At 36.9% G+C, this 23,152-nt stretch overlaps 1 protein-coding gene across 3 annotated transcripts; it reads right to left on the minus strand.

The window, feature by feature from the left end:
- Nucleotides 1-16,480, minus strand: LOC115447699 (probable polyamine oxidase 5). 3 transcript variants are annotated; one of them, XM_030174891.2, is made up of 8 exons: nucleotides 12,880-13,171; nucleotides 7,499-7,672; nucleotides 5,499-5,708; nucleotides 3,939-4,155; nucleotides 2,990-3,168; nucleotides 2,225-2,495; nucleotides 1,182-1,285; nucleotides 1-842 (listed from the first exon to the last, which is right to left on the minus strand). In XM_030174891.2, the coding sequence occupies exons 1-8, from the start codon at nucleotides 12,921-12,923 to the stop codon at nucleotides 602-604; spliced, it is 1,440 nt and encodes a 479-aa protein (XP_030030751.2). In that variant the 5' UTR covers nucleotides 12,924-13,171; the 3' UTR covers nucleotides 1-601. The 3 variants fall into 3 exon arrangements, with proteins under 3 accessions (XP_030030751.2, XP_030030754.2, XP_030030752.2); XM_030174894.2 differs by lacking the exon at nucleotides 12,880-13,171 and adding an exon at nucleotides 16,325-16,480 and having other exon boundaries at nucleotides 602-842; XM_030174892.2 differs by having other exon boundaries at nucleotides 602-842; nucleotides 12,983-13,159.
- Between the last annotated feature and the right edge of the window lie 6,672 nt (nucleotides 16,481-23,152).

The raw sequence follows: 23,152 nt of genomic DNA on the forward strand, positions 1-23,152 counted from the left end.
TTTCATTAAATACTTTTATTTATAAAAACAAAACATAAATATAGTATATAAGGTTAGTGAGAGACCTGTTCAAGCCATAGATTATGACTTAAAATTGCTTAACAAAAATGTTATTTATTTCATGCCCTTTGTCAAATGATAGGTTAAGGTTATTCAGTGTTCGATTCCTGTCCAAAATAGATACTAGCTTTTGCTCGCGTGAGGAAGTTTGCCAGGACAATTTTTTTCCCACTTACTTCATATGTATCGTATTGTGACCAAATTACACAAAAGTTATTCTGATGTATAACCAATAATACTGTAAAGTTTCATCCAAATACGTTCAGTAGTTTTTTCGTGAAAGAGGAACAAACGTACATACATAAATCCATACATCCATCCTCACAAACTTTCACATTTATAATATTAGTAGGACTAATATATAAATCAATTTTGATTTTTTCACTAATAGGAAGCTACATTACTACGGAGTGCTATAGGCTATTTTTATCCCGGGAAATGTAAAGCGGGACTTTTATCCTGGTGTTTCACGCGACGCATAGAGAAAAGGCCCCAGTTATGTACTCCATGGCGCCCATTTGTTGGTAAGTCGACCTGTGATTTATAATTTACTTTGCACCGATAATAGACGAATGGCTTCTTTATAACCGGTCTCAGACGCCCCATGCACTGTAGAGAACTGCGTAAGATTGGTCGCCTCACCAGCGAACAGTACTCGAGGGTTGCCTGCAGAGTCGACCAGCGGTTCGCCCAGGTCGACTCTGGAGTTAGGGTACTGTACGGTCAGTAGGTTGTCGTAGGTGTAGCTGCCGCGGGTGTACGGATTTGAATACCAGTTGGATCTGAAATAAATACGAAATAGATAATTTCTTAAGTACTATATAAAAAATAGTGGGCACATAGCTCGTAAAACTGATGGCTGATGGGGCAAGAAGGTTCTGGAGTGGAGGCCACGAACTGGCAAGCGCAGCAGACGTGCACCGACGAGGACAGATGACCTCATAAAAGTCGGAGGTGGTCGCTGGATGCGGGCTTATAATAGGTCGATCTGAAAATCTTTGGGGGAAGGCAAATACTCAGCAGTGGACATGCTGCGGCTGATGATGTAACATTTATCAAAGTAACGTTTGTGAATATGAGGGTCAGTGCATAGTGAGTTTAGTATTATGAGACTGACATACCTTATGATGCCAATAGGCTCGGGTATGTCGATATTCTTTCCCATGAACCTCCTGAGGATTTCCATCACTTTGTTCTTCACCAAGTCTTCAGGCAGTGTCTCCACCTGTGAAATTGTTTTGATTAATACTCAAACTTTAAAATATGTTGTCGTTATAATAAATTTATAATTCAATATATATTGGATAATACGTCTAAACGTTACAATTAAAAGCTTCTTTATATAATTTCAGGATAATTTTGGATTTATTATTTTTTTACAAAACAAATGTTGTATGAATAATGTACCAAAAATTTATACTGCTCGTATTATACTTAAGGCTACCTTAGGAACGTCTAAGTAGTCACCATTGTAGAGAAACAGATAGGTGACATAATTATGCCTGGATATACACAGGCTGATCCCGGATCGCGACGCGTGGGCCACTATGGCGGGTTTTAACACCTTACGTACAGTTTATTTATTTATTTATTTACTATAATAGGAACATCAAAAGTACATATATTCAACAATCTAATACACTTTGCACAGGCTTAATTACTAAGACATGCACCAATTAAAGATGTACACAACATTGCTTGAGAAAATTGCATACTTAGATTAACCGCGAGTAACTGAGGAATACAATATAATATAATATAAATGTTATAGCATGCCATTAAAAAGAACTTCTACATTTTTTCTATCTGGGCGGATATAAAATATATCCTACCATCAGCAACATAGGGACAATAGTTTTTTATTTTTATTTCTGTGAATGACGAGACGAATTTGCCGTTCGCCCGATTGTAAGCGATACGACCGCCCATAAACAGTAGAAATACCATCCAACACGTTGATTACAAAATATTGTGCGGTATTCCACTGCTCTCACCATCCTGAGACATGAGATGTTAAATAATTCCAGTAGTTACACTGGCTACAATGTCCTTCAAACCAGAACACAACAGTGACTAATCGCTTGACAGAAATAGACATTGCGGTGGTACCTACCCAGGACTCTCACATATGAGAAACCTACCACCAGTAGCTTGAAATACTCACCAATATCCCGATATCTCCGGTAGTCCAAAGCGTCAGCGCCTTAAGGTTCCCGAGAGGACAACTCGCGGCATAAATCTTCGTCACCCATTCATCTTTTTGGGGCACCTTTTCTCTGGTCTCCTTGTCCCACAGGAACCCGAAGAACGTAGCACCGGACGGCCACCATGCTCGATCGAATCGTAGGATTATTTTGTCCATCACTCCCATAGATAAATTGGTAATGGCCGACACTTTCTTCTCAGGCAATTTCGGAGAGAACAGGTTGGCGTGCCTAAAAATAAAACAATGTATTTGACGGGGTAGTTGGGTAATTTTTTACATCTATACATATAAAGCTGAAGAGTTTGTTTGTTTGGACGCTTTAATCTCAGTAACTATTGAACCGAATTTGAAATGCTTTTCACTAGTAGGAAGCTACATCACTCCTGAGTGCAATATCAAATCAAATCAAATAGGCTATTTTCATCCCGGAAAAACATTTTCACGCGGATGCCGTCGCAGGAAATTTAACAAATGCATTTCCTTAAAATCAAACTTAGAAAGTATTACGAGAGTTTGGTACTCTACGACGATTTTCTGGTCAAAATCTAAATAAAAAACACAAATCATAATTTTTTCTGATTTGCTAATATCAAATCTAAATTGAAAAAAAAATCCATTTCGCTGTAATTGTCATTATGATAGTAAAAAAAAACTTATCCGCAGTATTAAATGCCAAAAAACTTAATACAAATTATTTTTCTAACCTAACCTAACCCAACCCACCTCTCCTTGAGCACGCCGAGCGAGACCGTCACAATAACACTCCGGGCTCTGTAGACGGAGCCGTCGGAGCAGGACACGACCACGTCCTCCGCCGGCTGTCGCGGCCACGTGATGCGAGACACCTCCTTGTTCAACAAGATGTCCAGGTTGGGGTAGCCGGGACCGTTATTGTATGTGTTCTGGAAACATTTCAACAGTTTATTCAGGCACAGGACAACCCCACTACTCATAGCAAATGGTGTCTAGATAGTTCTTTATTGCTTTGAATGACGAGACGAGCTTGCCGTTCGCCTGATGGTAAGCGATACGATCTATAAACAGTAGAAACACCAACACTTTGAATTACAAAGTATTTGGTATTCCACTGCGCTCGTCTGAGACATTAGATGTTAATTATTATGTCCAGTAGTTACACTGGCTACAATGTTCAAACCAGAACACAAGTGAATACACACTGCTGCTTGGCAATAGACATTGCGGTGGTACCTACCCAGACGGACTCTCGGATATGAGAGATCTACCACCAGATATTGTACACGAGAGATGGACATTCCCCAGTCGTCATCATTATGCCGAACTGTGTGAAACAGGATATACACAGACTGATTATAGATCACGATACACTTGGGCAACTCGGTTTTAGGCTATTCTGCTGCTAAGCACTAGCTTCCTCAGCTACGGAGACTACAGTAAGCTAGGTACCAAGCTGGGCTAGTGCGGTTTGGGCGTATAATTACTTTCATTTTAATCATCACATGGAGTATATTTTCCCCAGCTCGACCGGGGCATTACCACTTTCTAACAAAAACCGACATGAAGCAAGGGCTTTGTAGTTGCGTTTCTAACTTAAAAAGGTCGTTTCCGCAAGTGGTATCACCTCGGTCTTGTAGTGGTATCACCCCAGTTTTACACATAAAATAGCTAAAACAATTATCATGATAAAACTCACCAATAATATTTCAAAGAAAGTTTTATATCCGAGCTTATGCCAGCTTATATGTTGGTGACCCTCCAGTTTAGTGTACCTCGAGGCCGTCGATACATCATTCCAATTGTTAGAAGACTCATAACTGTTCACTACTAAATCCATATAGAATAGTAATGAATCTAAGAATTTCGTGTTTTTCGATAAATGCGGGTATTTTTCGTTCATGTAGTCTAGCATTCTGGAAAAGATTTTATACAATGTGTTGTATTACCAGCTTTAGGTAATTGAACTGTGGCTAGGGTTGCCAGCAATTCCGTGAAATATAGTATTTTTCAAAATAAGGTTTAAAAATATAGTACACACACATCACGGATTTATCACCGAAGGGGTATGCAGAGGCGCAACTAGGGCACCCACTTTTCGCCAAGTATGTTCTGTCCCATGATGTGATAGGGGGCGAGCCTATCGCCATATCGGGCACAAATTCCAGACTCCGGGCTGATACTGAGCAGAAAAACTCAAATATCATTGAAATTAAACTAATTTTACGGATTTTATCGCGGTTTTTAATAAAAAAAAATCTCCCGACGTTTCGAAGACTTTGCAGCCTTCATGGTCAGTCCCCCCCGTGACCATGAAGGCTGCAAAGTAGCTGCAAAAAAACCGCGATAGATCCGGAAAATTAGTTTAATTTCAATGTCTAACATTCGCGTAAACATAAGAAATCATTATGCAACCCAAATATCACTTTGCCCGACCCGGGATTCGAACCCATGACCTTAGAACGCTGAGGAACCGCGCATGCAGTACAACTACGCCACCGAGACAGTTACTAACTTTCGCATTTAAAATTAATAAATAAGAGAAGATTATATCATTCCATTGCGACGTTTTTAATGACATCATTTATGGAATCACCAACACAATGATATACTGTTTTTTGAAGGAGTTTCCTTATATCCTTTCTTGTATAATAATAAATTACAATATCAGCCCTGTATTATATACTGTCCCACTGCACGGGCCTTCTCTACTGAGAGTTAGGCCCTAGTCTACCACGCTGTAGTGCGGGCAGACTTCACACACCCTCGAAATTCCTATAGAGAACTTCTCTGGTATGCAGATTACCTCACAATGTTCTCCTTCACCGTTAAAGTAAGCGATAATTGACAAATACACACATCTGTATATATGAAAGAAAGTGGTGTTAGTTACACTATTTATAACTCAAGAACGGAGGAACCGAATTTGGGTGAAAATTGGTGGAGAGGTAGCTTAGAACCAGGGGACGGACATAGGATACTTTTTATGCCGTTCCCACGGGAACGGGACGTTGTATAAGAAAGCAAAATTTGGTATGGAGATAGTATAAGACCTTGGGAAGGTTATAGGCTACTATCCCGGGAAAATATATAGTGGGACTTTTATCCCGGAAAACTCCTTCACGCGGGCGAAGTCGCGAGCAAAAGCTAGTGATTTTATAAAAGTCAGAAGTGTATGCCTTTTGGAATTTGAACTTGCAGACATTCGCCCGGTTTCCTCATGTTTTCCTCAAAGCATTAAAAAAGACACTGGACTTACTTCCTCCATATATACTGGCCCATAGGCTCAGGCACAGCTGGCGGGTGGTCGGCCGCGTCCAACCCATACTCCATAAGGTCTTGAATCACACGATCGTCAGCTGACGAGCCGTCGGAGTTGTAAATCTTGAAGTCCAACGATTGGGTGAGGAGTGGTATGTTTGTTTTGACGGCCGCGTCGAACACTCGACTTGGGTATGTGCCGTGCATCCTGGTGAGATTTGAAATGAAATGATTTATTAGAATCCGTAAAATGTTATACATTATTTAGATTCCGTCAATATCTCTACCACCAGTTCGTGCAGTTCTCACCAGGGAACGGGCAAGAAACTCTGGTGTTGCTCTTTTCAAAGTCAGTTTAAGACACAAGTTTCAAACAAACACACATCATGCATCTATCCCTGAAGGGGTATGCAGACGTGCAACTAGGTAACAACTCCCACTTTTCGCCAAGTGTGTTCCGTCTCATGATAGGGGGCGAGTCTATCGCCATATCGGGCACAAATTCCAGATTCCGGACTGATACTGAGCAGAAAAACCCAAATATCACTTTGCCTGACCCGGGATTCGAACCCAGGACCTCAGAGCGCTGCCGTACCACGCATGCAGTACAACTAGGCCACCGATACATTCTGGTGAGAATTGACAACATTTCATTTTTTCAACACACTCAAATGTTTATATTTTATGAAACTAGATCTAAAATTATGAGACCCATATTTTATCTTTTTTCAAAATTTAGATATTTTAATTCATGATTTTCACTTTGAATTCTGTTTTATTTTAAAACGACGTAAGCACCACATGACGTCATATATACGGCTCAAGACGTAATAACCTTTGCTTTGCAGTAAAAAAGAAATGAAGTGACAGTTTTTTGTTTCTCTCCCTCTCTTTGACAGTTGTGACGTAACTATTGTAATACTTACATTTGACATTGACAAATAATGGTGTCTTAGTTTTTTTAAATAAATAATAAGGTGGACCACAGAACTACTTCATTGAACCGTATGTATGACGTCATCAAGCACTTTTCGGTATTTAATTTTTTTCTTCGAAATTAAGTGTTAAAAAAATATTAAAAATACATAATTGAACTCAGAGTAGAAAAATTAAGAAACGGTATTTTTGTTTAAAGGACTTTATATTTTGAAATGTTGTCAATTATATTTTTTATATCATCATTAGCCGTAGCATGTCCACTGCTGAACATGGGTCTCTCCCAAAGATTTCCAGATCAACCTATAGTAATCCCGCATCCAGCCTTCTATATTTATATACAGGGCATTTTGACATTGCGTTACTAAATGGAACCACATACTCGTCTTCACCTTTGCTGACATTGTGCCAAAAATCATACATTAAGGTTATAGCTTAAGGTCCATTTTTCATACATTTAATACGACGAAATTTTAAAGGCCGAAATATCCATGCATATTAATTATTTTTACGTTTTTCTTTCAACTTCAAGAACTAATCACTAACTAGACGTGAATTTAAATTCTTTACTTGTCAATACTTGTTTAGTTACCCAGATTAAAGGTGAAACAAAATGTATGAAAAATGGACCTTAAGCTATAACCTTAATAACGAATATTTTCACCAAAAATCCTGGTTTTAGTATTCGGATTTTTTTATCATTTTGTAGTTTAATGCGAATATGGCGTGTGTGTGAATGTATTTCTGACTGAAACTATGATGTTGCTGCGACGAATTCTCTTAGAGTAGAAGTAGTGGCGAAAAATACTCTTTATTCATATTTATTTTGTTTGAAACTTACACTTTTTTATTTTACATCTACGGCTGAAGTAACTTATTCTAGAGTTATTTCCAAGTAGATAAGTATGTGGTTTCATTTAGTAACGCAATATCAAAATGACCCTGTATAGAGACTGATTCAAAACTTGACTCACATCGGCCACTATGACGAGTTTTATACTTCGTGTACGCTACCACATTAACAATTTTATACAAATATCACCAGTAAATATTTGTACTCACCACTCAGCCCCGAGCTCGACGAGTCCATCTCCGAAGGGCACGGTGTTGACTCGTCCGCCGACCCTGTCCATCGCCTCCAGCGCCAGGACCTTCTTCCCGGCCTTGGCGAGGGTCGACGCGGCCGTCGCACCAGCTGACCCTAGGCCTACCACGATCGTGTCGTAACTCATGATGCTGAAACAAAAGGTTGCGGTGGTGAAATTTCATGAAGCAAATTTTTAGTTCAGTTAACATATATTAATAATAAATCAGCCCTGTTTTATATACTGTTCCACTGTTGGACACGGGCCTCCTCTACTACTGAGAGGTTAGGCCTCAGTCCACCACGCTGTAGTGCGAACAGACTTCACACACCCTCAAAATTCCTATAGAGAACTTCTCAGGTTCACCGTTAAAGCAAGCGATAATTCACAAAGAATACACACAAAACTTTATAAAAATCAGAGGTGGTTGGGTTTTGAACATGCGGACATTCGTCTCGGTAGTCCGTTCCACAACTAACTAGGCCATCGCCGCTATTACATATTGACGAGAAACAAAAACTAAGCGGATTAGTCTTAATCCTAAATCATGTGCGGAGTGGACCTCATACTTGGAGTTTCAATGTTCCTGTGCCGGAAGGGTCTATGCATTAATAAAAAAAAACATCATCAAAAGTGAGATCACGTATAGAAGCAAACGTACGGAGCTACATAGACGTGGGACAACGACCAAGCTCTTAATTAAAATAAAAAAAAAAAGTTCTAAATCAACAATCATTTACACATCTACCAAAGTTATTATGCGTAGGTAATTCAAATAGCTATATAATCGAAATCGCAAATGTAAAGTCAGCGCCTTATGGCGATACCTCAAGGTCCATTTTATATGACGAAATTTTAAAGGCAGAAATATCCATGATTATTAATTATTTTTACATTTTTCTTTCAACTGCGAGAACTTATCACTAACTAGACGTGAATTTAAATTCTTTACTTGCCAATACTTGTTTAGTTACCCAGATTAAAGCCGAAACAAAATGTATGAAAATGGACCTTGAGGTATCGCCTTATTCCGTCTACGAAGGTATGCCCGTCTTTTTGCAATCACGGATGTTCTAATCGAAGGACAGCTTTAATAGTCGTGTAAGGGACTTTTGACTCTCTTACTTATACCGCTATCGAAGTTGTCCTTTGAATAGAACGCCTGTCCTTACAAAAAGACGGATTTACCCTTATAGACGGAATAAGCGCCCTGACCTTATACCTAAGAGCAACGATAATATTAAAATTATAATCACAATTATATTTGTCCCTGTGAATGTGTTCACAATAGTAATAACTATAATTCACTCACTACTACAGTTGCAAGCGCAAGCGCATGTTTTCAACCCAACCGTCTGACGGCGGGGGGTGAGCTACGTATCAAATAGCGGAAACTCGCCCCCCCCCCCCCCCCCTACATCCTAAGCGAACCACATAAGTTCCTACTAGTTTTCTTTTAATTTTAATATTGTGAAACACAGAAAAAAATAAAAACCGACTGACGGCTGCCTATGATTGACGACCACTTCTACCGGAGTATGAGACAATGTATATATTAAACTAGCTTTTGCTCGCGGCTTCGCTTGCGTGAATGAGTTTTCCGGGATAAAAGTCCCGCTATATATTTTCCCGGGATACCCTATAACCTTCCCAGGGTCCTAAACTAACCCTCTTATTCATAGACGTTATTTATCTAAGGACGGAGCATTGTGATAACAAGTCTGTTTCTCAGTGCTGACGGCATGGCAGCCTTCGCAGTGCGTAGACATAGGGCCGTTATGATTGGCTAATATTGTTGCATCTCAATATTAGATATAAGTCTATACCAAATTTCATAAAAATCCGCTCAGTACATTTTAAAAAAATCGATAACATACAGACAGAAATGGTGGCTTTGTTTTATAGTATGTATATATAAATAGATAACACACTATAATAATGCATATCTATAAGATTATCCTCAAAACATTTTGTAAACGTAATTTCCCAAGGAAATAGGTATCTTAATGATTTATTATGTTTACGCGAATGTTAGACTTTGAAGAAAAAAAAAAATCGGATTATATTGCAGTTTTTATATTATGCTAGCGTCCCGCCCCGGCTTCCCACGGGTGCAATGCTGATACTAAATACACTACAGAAAAACTGTGAACGTTGTATATAAAAACATAGCGGCCCGCTCTGGCTTCGCACGGGTGTAACAAACAAAATAACAGTATTTCTCCACTATTTAATGGATGTTATTATACATATAAACCTTCCTCTTGAATCACTCTATCTATTAAAAAAAAACCGCATCAAAATCCGTTGCGTAGTTTTAAAGATTTAAGCACACATAGGGACAGAGAAAGCGACTTTGTTTTATACTATGTAGTGATTTTCTACCGACGTTTCGAAGACCGCAGTGTTCGCGGCCACGAAGCAGACTAGGTGTTGGTCATCCGAAAAGTCAAAATTATAATATCGGCCTACGTTTTTATTTATTTTACACTTTGTACATGTGGTATACAGGCCATGAACGAACTTAATGCCATGGCCATTCTCCCCCAGTCAACCTTGGGTTTGTATGAGGACGGAGGCAGGTGTATAAGAATGAAAAGTGAAAAACACATAAAAAGAGTAATAATAAACAAATGTAGTAACATACTTGCATATCTATACTATTATATAAAGCTGAAGAGTTTGTTTGTTTGTTTGTTTGTTTGAACGCGCTAATCTCAGGAACTACTGGTCCAAACTGAAAAATTCTTTTTGCGTTGGATAGCCCTTTGTTCGTGGAGTGCTATAGGCTATATATCATCACGCTATACCCAATAGGAGCGGAGCAGTAATGCCTAATCTCAGGAACTATCGGTCCGAACTGAAAAATTCTTTTTGCGTTGGATAGCCCTTTGTTCGTGGAGTGCTATAGGCTATATATCATCACGCTATACCGAATAGGAGCGGAGCAGTAATGGCTAATCTCAGGAAATACCGGTCCAACCTGAAAAATTCTTTTTGCGTTGGATAGCCCTTTGTTCGTGGAGTGCTATAGGCTATAATTATATCATCACGCTATACCCATTAGGAGCGGAGCAGTAAAAGCTAATCTCAGGAACTACCGGTCCAAATTGAAAAAATATTTTTGCGTTGGATAGCCCTTTGTTTGTGGAGTGCTTTTAGTTATATATCATCACGCTATGACCAATAGGAGCGGAGCAGTAATGAAACATGTTGCAAAAACGGGGACAATTTATTAGTTTTGAGAGTGGCCTTTGCGTGCGCTGCGTAAACGGTTAAAGTTATGCAACAATAATGTATGACGGGATTGTTCCTCTTAAAAAGTTCTAAAAAATATATTATAAAACAAAGTCCCCCGCTGCATCCGTCTGCCTAAACGTGTTAAACTCAAAAACTACCCAACGTATTAAGATGAAATTTGGTATGGAGACAGTTTGAGACCCTGGGAAGAACATAGGCTCCCGGGAAACTACTACTTTTATAACGGAAATCTTTAGCCTGAAAAACTTTATAACGCGGGCGGAGCCGCGGGCAAAAGCTAGTACTATTATATAAAGCTGAAGAGTTTGTTTGTTTGTTTGTTTGTTTGAACGCGCTAATCTCAGGAACTACCGGTCCAAACCGAAAAATTCTTTTTGCGTTGGATAGCCCTTTGTTCGTGGAGTGCTATAGGCTATATATCATCACGCTATACCCAATAGGAGCGGAGCAGTAATGGCTAATCTCAGGAACTACCGGTCCAAACTGAAAAAATCTTTTTGCGTTGGATAGCCCTTTATTCGTGGAGTGCTATAGGCTATATATCATCACGCTATACCCAATAGGAGCGGAGCAGTAATGGCTAATCTCAGGAACTACCGATTCGAACTAAAAATATATTTTTTTGTTGAATAGCCCTTTGTTTTGGAGTGCTCTAAGTTATATATCATCACGCTATGACCAATAGGAGCGGAGCAGTAATGAAACATGTTGCAAAAACGGGGACAATTTATTAGTTTTGAGAGCGTCCGTTGAGTGCGCTGCGTAAACGGTTAAAGATATATAACAATGATGTATGACGGGATTGTTCCTCTTAAAAAGTTCTAAAAAATATATTATAAAACAAAGTCCCCCGCTGCATCTATCTGCCTTAACGTGTTAAACTCAAAAACTACCCAACGTATTAAGATGAAATTTGGTATGGAGACAGTTTGAGACCCTGGGAAGAACATAGGCTCCCGGGAAACTACTACTTTTATAACGGAAAACTTTAACCTGAAAAACTTTATAACGCGGGCGGAGCCGCGGGCAAAAGCTAGTATATAAATATATAGATATATCAAAAAAAATACATATATATTTACAATTACCCAAAAAATTCCTGTTGGTGGTTTGATGCAGAATGAGCTCACAGTGTCTTAAAGTCTGTCCGTTTTTTGGGTTCCGATTTCATTAAATGTAGAACAGTATCCCAAGCTTGAGCAAGCTTTTAAATAATTATCTTATTTGTCAAACAGACCAACAGTTTGTGCACTTTTCTACGTAAATTACTTGGAATATTATCAATTTAAACAATCAACAAACGTTGTTCATTAAATTTTACTTTATCATAGTCATCTTAAAAGGACTTTCCTGTACCTACACCAAAAAGAAAAACACCATCCTCGCCTAGAATATTCTAACACAAACACAGCACGAAGGGAATCCTTTGATTCTGATTGGTCGAAACACCAATGATTAAGTTATGTGTCAATTGTTCGATCAACCATGGACATGGGTAATTTTTCCCACTACAAAATGGTGGGGGAGTGCGCAGCTAGTCGTATAGGAAATATTTTATTAAATGATCATTAAAGTGACATCTTTTTCAACTGGAAATGAAATAAATTTTCTAATGTTCCGCTCAACTTCCTTAATTTTTTCTTTCATAAGTACCTTCTTCTGACAATAACAAACACAACAAAAAAGGAAATAGTGAAATCGGTCCAGCCATTCAAGCATGATGATGTGACCAAGGGAAATAGGGATTCATTTTTATATATATATAGATGTGTGAGAATAGTGTAGTATATAGTAACACCACACTGGCCAGCAAATAATCTTGAAGAAAAGAATGTTTGAATATGGAACACATTCTTTTATAAATCAAAATATGGTATATATATTGCATTGTAATACATAACTGTAATTCATTCTACTAAATTCCTTTCCCTTGAACGTATATCTGGTGCTCAAATTATTACGTCTGTTCAATATAGAATTATAGTTTAACAATGTGCGAAATAAGTCATTATCTTAGCGCGCAATGCGCACACTGAGTTGTATACTATATTGAACCGTAGCTAGTATCTAAAATAAATGAAAAAAAAATAAACTTACGCTTTCATTACTTTATAGCCTTTTCGCGGGAAACCCAAATACATCAATCACATTTAATTAAAATCTGATAAAGATATTTATTACTTTGTTTACAATAACTAACCTTTCTTTAAGATTTCTAGAATGTGGAATGATACCGCAAACCAACAGCTACGATTATATACGATAGGTAATGATAAAAACGTTACATCACTTACGATCTGTAGGTATCTATTCTATTTTAATAAGTAAATTCTTATTTATGATTTGTAAACAAATATTCATTATGAGTTATGACTGCCGACTGTCAACTGTCAAGTGTTTTTTTTTATTTATTTATTACGGCTCTGGATACAAGTCCATTGAGCTCGTCTTCCTTATAATGCAAGTCAAGTGTCATTTGCAGTGTTGCCAACTCTTTATCGAACCCGAAAATGACTTGATGATTAAATTAGTTTATTATGACATCGTTAAGTCTCATTATGTCCAGAAGTTACACTGGATACAATATCTTTCAAACCGGAACAACAGTGACTACACACGGCTTGACAGAAATAGACATTGCAGTGGTACCTATCCAGGCGGACTCTCACATATGAGAGATCTACCACCAGTAAAAAAAATAATATAGGTCACACTATCTATTGTTTTAGATCGACCTTTGTAGTTTCTGCACACTTTAAATACATAAACCGCCATTTTTAAACAATGTAAATTCGGGTAGCAACAGATGTGAACACAGTGACAGCTCGAAGCGCACTGAGCGCGGGAATTGGATATAGAGGTGAAAAGTTCACCTTTATTTTTTTCGACGCGTTTGAAGTTTTCTGTCTTGTAATTAATTTGTCTAAAGTTCCAACAATGTGGGATATAAGTTCCAGACTTAGTGCGCATCAAGAGACGATGGCCCAAGGGGGGGGGGGGGTGCAAGTTGATATGGAGAATGAGAAAAGTGTGAATAGGGTACCGGACTCATTTTTGTTTTTTACTAAGTATTATGAAATATTTACGTTATATAAATTATAACACAAAAGGAAATAATAAAATGCAGTAAAAAATCAACAAGTTATAAGTCTTTGAATGTCGGTGGAAGGGGTAAGTAACAAAAAACAGAAAAGAGACAAAATACCCACATTTGACGTCATCGGGAATTACGACGCGTGCGAAAGAAAGAGATGAAGCGATATCTCCACAACGCGCCCACTTCTGCACATTACAATATTTGAAATATGAGTTACTAGCCCATTCATTAAACAATTTTTATGCAGTTTTCGCAGGAGGGTTTCTTTTTCGTATTATTGACCATTACATATAGAATAATTAACAAAATCAAACATAGGCCGGTCCCCTATTGTAGGTAAAGTCGAGAGCACATGTTCATCTGCCACTCCCGCTTTAATAATAACATACAGCAGAGCGTAATTATGTACCGAATTAGGATTGGAGTTGGTGAATTCATTCATGTTTTAGAAACTATGGGGGACAGTGACGGCCCTGAATGACGCGTGGTCCCAGGCGAAAGAAAAAAGTAACAGACGCGAGGCCCCGGGCAGAGTAAAAAAAACGTGCCCCTGCAACAGTTTCGTCGGTAAGATCGTAGAAAAAGGTCCTGCCAGGCACTGCGCGAGGCCCCAGGCGGTTACCCGATTCGACTCCCCTAAAGGCCGCCTCTGATGGGAAGGGGGGGGTCAGCTGCCCCCCTGCCCCCGACGCCTTTGGTGCGTATATCGTGTTGTACAATGACGTTTTACAAATAGACACGTCATACACTAACAAAATTACACATAAAAACAGCGCAGTATTTACTATAGTCACAACCCTAGCGTTTCGCATTGATACGACCCGAGTGGGCCCGAGTACGCCCGAATGAGCCCGAGTGTCGACCGCCCCGTCGCCATGACAGTCGAATAAAATGCATTTATTAGTTAAAAAATAAGTTAAATAGTGTATACCTATTACTAACGTATGAAATTAAACGTTTTTTTCATTCAAAGTTGGAGTATAATGTGTACATCGTCTAAAAACACAGGAAGGCATTTTATTTATAAAAATACAAAAGTTAGTAAGCCGGCTAGCGGCGACAGTGGTTGGAGGTTGACTACATAGAGTAAGTAATATACTACGTAAGAAGAGGCGGCACTTAGTACATTGAATTTGAGCTCACGCAAACATACGTGAGCCCAGTAGAATTACATTTTGTACCAACATTACGCAGAAAAAATGATACGCAAGGCTGCCAACTTACTATAAATCTGCTCGTTTCTAGGAACGTTCCTTATTAAATCGATATTATCGATAATTTTGTATCGACAGCTTTATATCGATAAAAATTGCTGACCATAAATCTTACACTGGTATAAATTATGATTGAATTTAGAATATTAAAAATAAAACGTCCACAATTTTTAATAATTCCCTTTATTTAATTAGAAAATACACAATATTATCACGTGAATTTCTTATGTATTAATTGTATAATGTTTAGGTCTCCTACTTAAAAATTCATAACACTCCAGTTTTCCGTTATTTATTTCCAATTTTATATGGAAATTGAAAAATTTTATACCTTACAGATATGATCTTTTTCCGTCTAATCAACAATTACTATGATACAATTATTGCAAGGGCAAATTCATAGATTTCACACGTGCCTTTTTTTGATTAGGTTACTAAGCATAGAATTGAAACTCCATAATCTAGAGTATTCTCTTCAACGACTACCTGAGGTTGTAAATTTGAATTAAATATACATCACTTTTTATGTAATGTTTTAAATCATAATATAAATTTTCTGTTACCGGTGTAGATCAAGTGGATACTTAGCCATAAATATGTTTGACTTTGGGTACTTTTGTATGCCACAAACCTCACATTTTTATACACATTAATTCTTTTCCCCATTCTCGCACACAAAATCAATAAACTACACAAATGTAAACAGAATTAGAGTCAATATCTCGGAATAATAAGAATCACTATCTTGTAACACACACTACACAAATTCCTTCAAGAAGAAATATACACGAAACGGAAAAGCTGGCTCAACTCAACGTATTCGGCATAAAACATAACTTATTATTGAACATAATCGCAATAATACAATTTTTTTGCAAATAAACTTCAACAATGACAAATCTACCGTCAATAATGGCGGCAAATTATCAACTATCATGGTAGCCAACATACTTTCAAAATTTATTGGATTATTATGTTGGTACAAGATGTTACGATGAGACATCCTTTTGTCAACCAAAACTAAACTCTATTTAACGGCATTAAGATATATAATCATTCATCATAACACAAAATGTTCTAAGTGTCCACCCCCTGGTTGACTAAGTGAATGTCGGGCAATTACCTTACTTTCGTCTTGCCAGTATTGAGCTCGGACAACGTATCTATGTAATAAAACATCTGAGGTGTTGTATACCTAACCGTACAATCTAATATAAATAAACAAACTTACGCTTTAATAAATGTAATGCCTTTTCGCGGGAAAATTTAAAACATAGACCACAAAATATGACACATTTAATTCGATTTTATCACTTTGTTTACAATAATTAACCTTAGACTGAGATTTGTAGAATGTGGAAATTGGAATGATAGTGCACACCAACAGCGCCGATTATATATAAGAGATTATGATAAATGCGTCAGTCTTCAGTTATCTATTCTATTTTATGTAATTTGTAATGGTTGTGCAATTTGAAAACGAGGAGGAAAAAAATCAACAAAATTAATTGCGCAATATTATTTCAAGTAATACTCATAATTAATTAGAAGTATTAATAAATAAATATAGTTGCCGGTGAATAAACAATAAGATCTCACGTGTACAATTTTTTTTTATTTTATGTTATTCAGGCAAAGCTACAGAGTATAAATTATAATTATATTAAAATTATATTTAATAATGTTAACAGTGCTAAATTTAAAAGTACCTATATTTATTATATTTCAAACATTACTGTTTATGTTGAGGGTGCATAGGGAAACACAACGGCCCTTTCTATTATATGAACTGGTAATATAATATTATTTGAATTACTGTTTTTTTTTTTGGAGATCTGCCATGATTATCACCGGGGGTACCCTGCGAACGGTGTACAAGTGATCCCTCGGCTTTGCAACCACGGCAGTCCCTGTGAGGATTTGGTATGCCCTATCGTTATCACCGAGGGTGCCAGCGGACGGTACGCTGGCGACCCACGGCTATCCGGTGTAAGGGCCTGGGAGGAAGAAGGGAGGGGATAGAGGGAAGGAAGAGAAAAGGAAGGAGAAGGCGCTTTCATAGGATGGAAGGGAGAGGGAGGGGAAATGTTCGCGAACCCTTATAGGCCTCAGTGTGTATTTAGCAACCATGAGGTATACACACTGAACTGTGTGCCTAGGGTCGTGGCAAATGTTCCCCCGTGCATGAGCGTGCATTTGGTGTGGATACCAAGCGCACAAGAATTGCCTTGGGGGGTGAATTATTGTAATTAGCATGATTAAAAATTTCGAGTTCTTCTTTAATGTCATGGCTGCCACCGTTTATTTATCAGTGATTGTGCCAATGTCGAGTAATAATAGTAGATACAAAGCAAAATGCCTAATATTGAGTTGTTACTAAGTATTTGCTATCTTATTATGATTGTGTTGTGACTTGCAATATATTACAAATATATATTTTTTTATTATACTGAAAATTAAGTTTGTTTTCACTTTATTATTAATTCTGCTGTGCAACTCTGCCAGGTCGGCTCGAAGCCCAAGAATTTATTTATATAAAAAAGTGGCTTAACTATAATATACTTTTTGTTACTATGGGATATATGACTTCATAGCAGACATTAAACAATATAGTTAGTTAAAGACCGAACATCAGGGCCAAATTTTTGCTCTAAAAGTTATTAGCAATAGGTAATAAGTCGCGTCTTATTTGAAATGTCCGTGTGACAAGATGTTGGCGTCCTTAGATATTAATAGAAAAATTATATATTTACAGAAAATATGTTAATACTCGCTTTAAAACGTGCAAATCATGATATGGAAAAAATATGAAGTATTTTACATTGATGTCTTGCTATTACTGTAGATTGAGTAACCATCATATTAGCGCAAAATGTTTGTATGACAATCTTCCCAATGTCCGTTCTATATGATCTTAGAACTCTTTGTTTCATAGGTATTGTAGTTGAACATTTTATTTTTAGACTGAAGAGTGAAGAGAATTATATTATGATGCATTTGTAATAAATTCAAAGCCTGAAATATCGCAGCGACGTTGCAGAACTTTAATATTTGCTACTAGTTTGCAAAGCACCCGTTTCCTTAGATCTTCTATTAGAGCAAAGACTCTATAGAGTTCTAAAATAATATAGAGCGGTCATTGTAGTACGAGATCCCACTGCAGAATTAGTGCACTCATCGAGTACATGTTAAAAACTACATTCTTACACATATTTATGCTTAGAAGAATATATATCTACTAGGTTGCCTATTAAAACTTGGCCGCAAATATTTTTAATTAAATTATTGTTAATTGATTTTTCGGAAAACATTTCATTCATTTGTTTTTCAAATAAAATAACGTCCACTTCATGACAATACACATAAAGACTCTGAAAAACCACGGTTGCCGTTGCGCACTTGGCCGCACCTCTTCGCAGCCAGGTGTAAGCAGGTATGACTATGATACATTTACTCGTTCATAATGTATATTTATTAGCTATACATCAAATTAAAGCTGAATTTTTTCTGTTGATCATGATACACGGTTGCCTAATTAAATCTGGCCGCAAATAAGGGTTGCCGACTCTTAAAAATGATAAATATTGAAGGTAGAGTGAAAGAGAGCTAGCGCGTTATATTACCAGTCAGAAAAGGATAACATACATAGCATGTAGTACATAATAAGGTTATATTCCCGTGACACACGTCATGTAGCTGTCATGTTTGCCGGCAAACATTCCGATGCTAAATGGGTTAATAAACTTCGAATAAAATTCATGAAGATGAAGGCGTGTTTTCTGTGTGAGAAAAAATGCAATGTACTTGACTTTGATGATGCATCATTCAAAAAGTGTTTGCTAATGTTATTATTTCGTCGTAAAAAAAAATATAAATACAATGATATTATATTAACAATTGAATCTACCTATGACTTTGGATATCATACAGCGTGTCTTAAAAAAATTACAGTTTTAAAGCATAAAGATACAGAAGAATTCTACATGGTTTCTGAGAGATTCAGCTCCAATGCAAGTTGAAAATGTTCTCTGTGATTCCACGAACAAATCTTCCGATAATGACGATGATTATGATATTTCTAGCGATGAAAGTTATGAAAGTGATAGCTTCTATGATAGTGAAAATGAAAGCTCTGATGGTTCAGATTTTTAAATAAAATTTACGGATAGATAAGATACGTTTGTTTAATTTTTGAGTTACTTAAATGCTTCATTTATATGTAATAAGTTATTGAATACTTGAATAAAATATAATATTTACTCAAACAGTACTTGCACAATAAAATTTTATTTTACGTGAGTAACCCTAATTTTATTTTTAATGGATAGTAATTTATTGTGGTAATTTTTACATTTATCATTTTGAGAAGACTTTTTTGGAGTATTTATTAAGTTGTATCTACTATTGTTTTAACTGGTGGTTGAGAACACGATCATCAGGCGTATGCGCAATGGCTCAAAAGTGTCGTACAGCTAGTACTCGCTATCCTTTTCTGACTGGTAATATAACGCGCTAGCTCTTTTTCACTCTACCTTCAATATTTATCATTTTTAAGAGTCGGCAACCCTTATTTGCGGCCAGATTTAATTAGGCAACCGTGTATCATGATCAACAGAAAAAATTCAGCTTTAATTTGATGTATAGCTAATAAATATACATTATGAACGAGTAAATGTATCATAGTCATACCTGCTTACACCTGGCTGCGAAGAGGTGCGGCCAAGTGCGCAACGGCAATCGTGGTTTTTCAGAGTCTTTATGTGTATTGTCATGAAGTGGACGTTATTTTATGTGAAAAACAAATGAATGAAATGTTTTCCGAAAAATAAATTAACAATAATTTAATTAAAAATATTTGCGGCCAAGTTTTAATAGGCAACCTAGTAGATATACAGGGTCATTTTGTGACCCTAGACTTAAATGTAACTGCGAGAAAGTCATCTTGAAAGAAGCAGTTTACTATAAGTTACTCTAACCTAAGGTCAAAAACAAAAAAGTAAAATTTTCAAACAAAATAAATATTCAAATAGTCATTTCATTTTTAAACACCCTTTTGCCACTATTACTATACTAGAATTCGTCGGAGCGGCAACATCGCACACAGTCATTGATAATATTATGCTCACGCACACGAACAAGTGATGCACACTCGGAGCGCAAGGGTAGTTCGTCGCACCGCGCGCGCCGCGCCGCAACCGAACAGCTGATGTCGGCGCTTTAACTACCTAGGGTTTTGTGTCGTGCCACATCACTCAATCAACAATTAGACCAGCAGCGACAACGCTACGCCGAGGTTACAAAAAGACACATACCTAAACATCATCATCATCATCAGCCACATAAAGTCCACTGTTGAACATAGGCCTCCCCTAAAGATTTCCAGACGGACCTGTCGAAAGCTGCCTGCATCCAATGTGTTCCCGCGACGTTTATCAAGTCGTCTCTCCACCTTGCAGGTGGACATCCAACGCCAACATAAACATCACGCACTAATCATCACATTTCTTAGAACAATATTTTCTATGCTCAAACTATCATCATAAGCAAACAACACTAATCAAACAACCACAACTGCATAAGTTAGGTACACATAACACATGATTACCGTAATTTTAAAGTTATTTTATTCTTTTAAATCAAAACACACACATTCTAATGTAGGTAGTTCATCCTTTTTAGTAGATAAGTAGGTATAATAAATACGTTCAACGATTAGTTTTATAACACTCATAACAATAAAATATCATTCTGCAAGTCTGGCAATTCACACGAACAACTAATAACGAAGTTACAATGTTGATGATAATTAGGTAATGTGATAGTTTGAGGTAAAAATGTCGAGCGACGGGATGCGTCACGGCGCGGCGCGGCGTCCCAATAGGTATCTAAACATGTTTTCAAAATAGTAAATGCGTTTACCAATACCTAATGATGATTTGTAGATTGCTTGTTCCTTTAAAAGTTGTTTCATACTTCAAAGTACTTTTAATACAGTTAATTTGTGACTAGCTCGGTGCCGCAGTTGTATTATAGTACGGATGCTTTGCTAAGGTCACGGAATCGAATCCCGGGTCGGACAGAATGATATTGGATTTTTCCATTCAGTACCTATCGCAAATTCATAAATCCACATTAAAATCGTAATGACAGCCTCCGATAGAAACATAATCAATAGATTGTGATTAGTTCAGTTTCGCGTACGCGTCAACGATGCAACTTCGCGATCGTAAAATATTCAAAATGCTAAAAATATTTCTAAATATAGACTCTATTTTATACCTGTTAAGGTCGCATTTAGGGGACTACTTTAAATTTCTTTGTACCTGACCGACCAACACGCGACACACGAGTTTAGCGAATTCCACAAAGTAGCGGCAAGAGTAGTGTTGCCTGATGTCCCAATTTGCGCGGGATGTCCCGATTTTCAGAGTTCTGGGGACGTGACCCGTTTTGCACCAAAAAAATGATTAAAACCATTAAGTATTATGAAAAAATAAACTACGCATTCATCACTGTGTTGAGTGCGACAATGCAACCAAAATAGCACGTATCATCTCACTAGCGCTGAAGGTACAGTTTTGTTTATTGTGCAATATCTTGTTTATTTTATATCCTGTATGCCTATTGAAAATGAATGACTGAATCCAAAATCCCTATTATACTTTATAACTTATTTTTTTTTTCAAAAATGCTAAAATATTGCTGTGTATTATTTTTAATTAGGTAGACTTTTCATTAATCTTTTCATCATAAATCATTACTTATTTTATTTTGTAATACAATTGTGTGTTAAATCTGTTAGAACATCATGTAATAAAATAAATCTAATATCAGAATTTTTGAAATGCTGTGTCGTTTTTGCAAGCTTTTGGTAAAAAGTTTATACTGACAACACTGCGAGTTTAGGCGAGAAAGAGTACGACTATTGTATTGAATAATCGCGCGCTTTTCGGACTCGGTCAAAGGCTCGGACGCATTGCCATAGTGTACCTATCTAGCAAAAGAAATGGTACAGAAAGTATAATATGACGTTCGGTAATGTCTACGTAGTCTTCTTTTAGATATTATGACAAACCGAAATGTTAATGTTGGAATTAAAATAAATGTCGGAATATCATGTAGAATCTAAAAAAAAATACGATACCAATAGATTTAAATCTTGTAACTTTAGTAATTATGTAGGTAACTTTTTTGGTAAGAAAACTATTTTAATAACGAAAATAACGTTTATAATTGACGAAATATTTTTTGTAGTAATTAATTATTGACTCAATGAACTGCTGCAACCAAGTCAGTGAACGTATTGGGAGTTCATTTGTGAGCTGACCTTCTGAACCCTATAGGTTCGGTAATAATATGATCAGCTGTGACGTAGTTCATTCACTTCAGTTAAGCGCGCTAAGAGACAGCGTGATCAAAAAACCATAAATCTAAAATCGGGATTATTGACGTAAATATTCGTTACTTATGAATAATCTTTTGCACGGTGTTAGCAGAGGTCACCACGAACCTGTGGTTTCATTTAGTAACGCAATGTCGAAATGACCCTGTATATTCTTCTAAGCATAAATATGTGTAAGAATGTAGTTTTTAACATATACTCGATGAGCGCACTAATTCTACAGCGGGATCTTAGACTATTGGGAAGATTGTCATATAAAAATGTTGCGCTTATGTGATGGTTACTCAATCTACAGTAATAGCAAAACATCAATGTAAAATATATATTTTTTCCATATCATGATTTGCACATTTTTAATGCAAATATTAGCACATTTTCTGTAAATATATTATTTTCGTATTAATATCTAAGGACGCTGTGACATCTTGTCACACATTTCAAATAAGACAGCGACTTATTACCAATAATTGGTAACAAATTATGGAGCACAAATTCGGCCGTGATGTCTGATCTATAACTAAAGATATAGTTTAATATTTTTGTGTTGGAGTCGATTTTATTAGTGTTGACAAGTCACAGAGGACTATGGCTTGTTAGTTTTTTTTTGGTGCTTGAATGAGACGAGCTTGCCGTTCGCCTGATCGTAAGCGATACGAC

Source organism: Manduca sexta, chromosome 1 (assembly GCF_014839805.1).
Source record: "Manduca sexta isolate Smith_Timp_Sample1 chromosome 1, JHU_Msex_v1.0, whole genome shotgun sequence".
Classification (NCBI taxonomy): Eukaryota; Metazoa; Arthropoda; class Insecta; order Lepidoptera; family Sphingidae; genus Manduca; species Manduca sexta.

Excerpts from the sequence above, each read along its gene's own strand:
- LOC115447699 (XM_030174891.2), bottom strand. The coding sequence starts at position 12,923 with ATGTATTTGGGTTTCCCGCGAAAAGGCTATAAAGTAATGAAAGC. Across the intron at positions 5,709-7,498 it reads GTCGAGCTCGGGGCTGAGTG|GATGCACGGCACATACCCAA; the intron begins GTGAGTACAAAT and ends AAATCTCACCAG. Across the intron at positions 4,156-5,498 it reads GGCCAGTATATATGGAGGAA|AATGCTAGACTACATGAACG; the intron begins GTAAGTCCAGTG and ends AATCTTTTCCAG.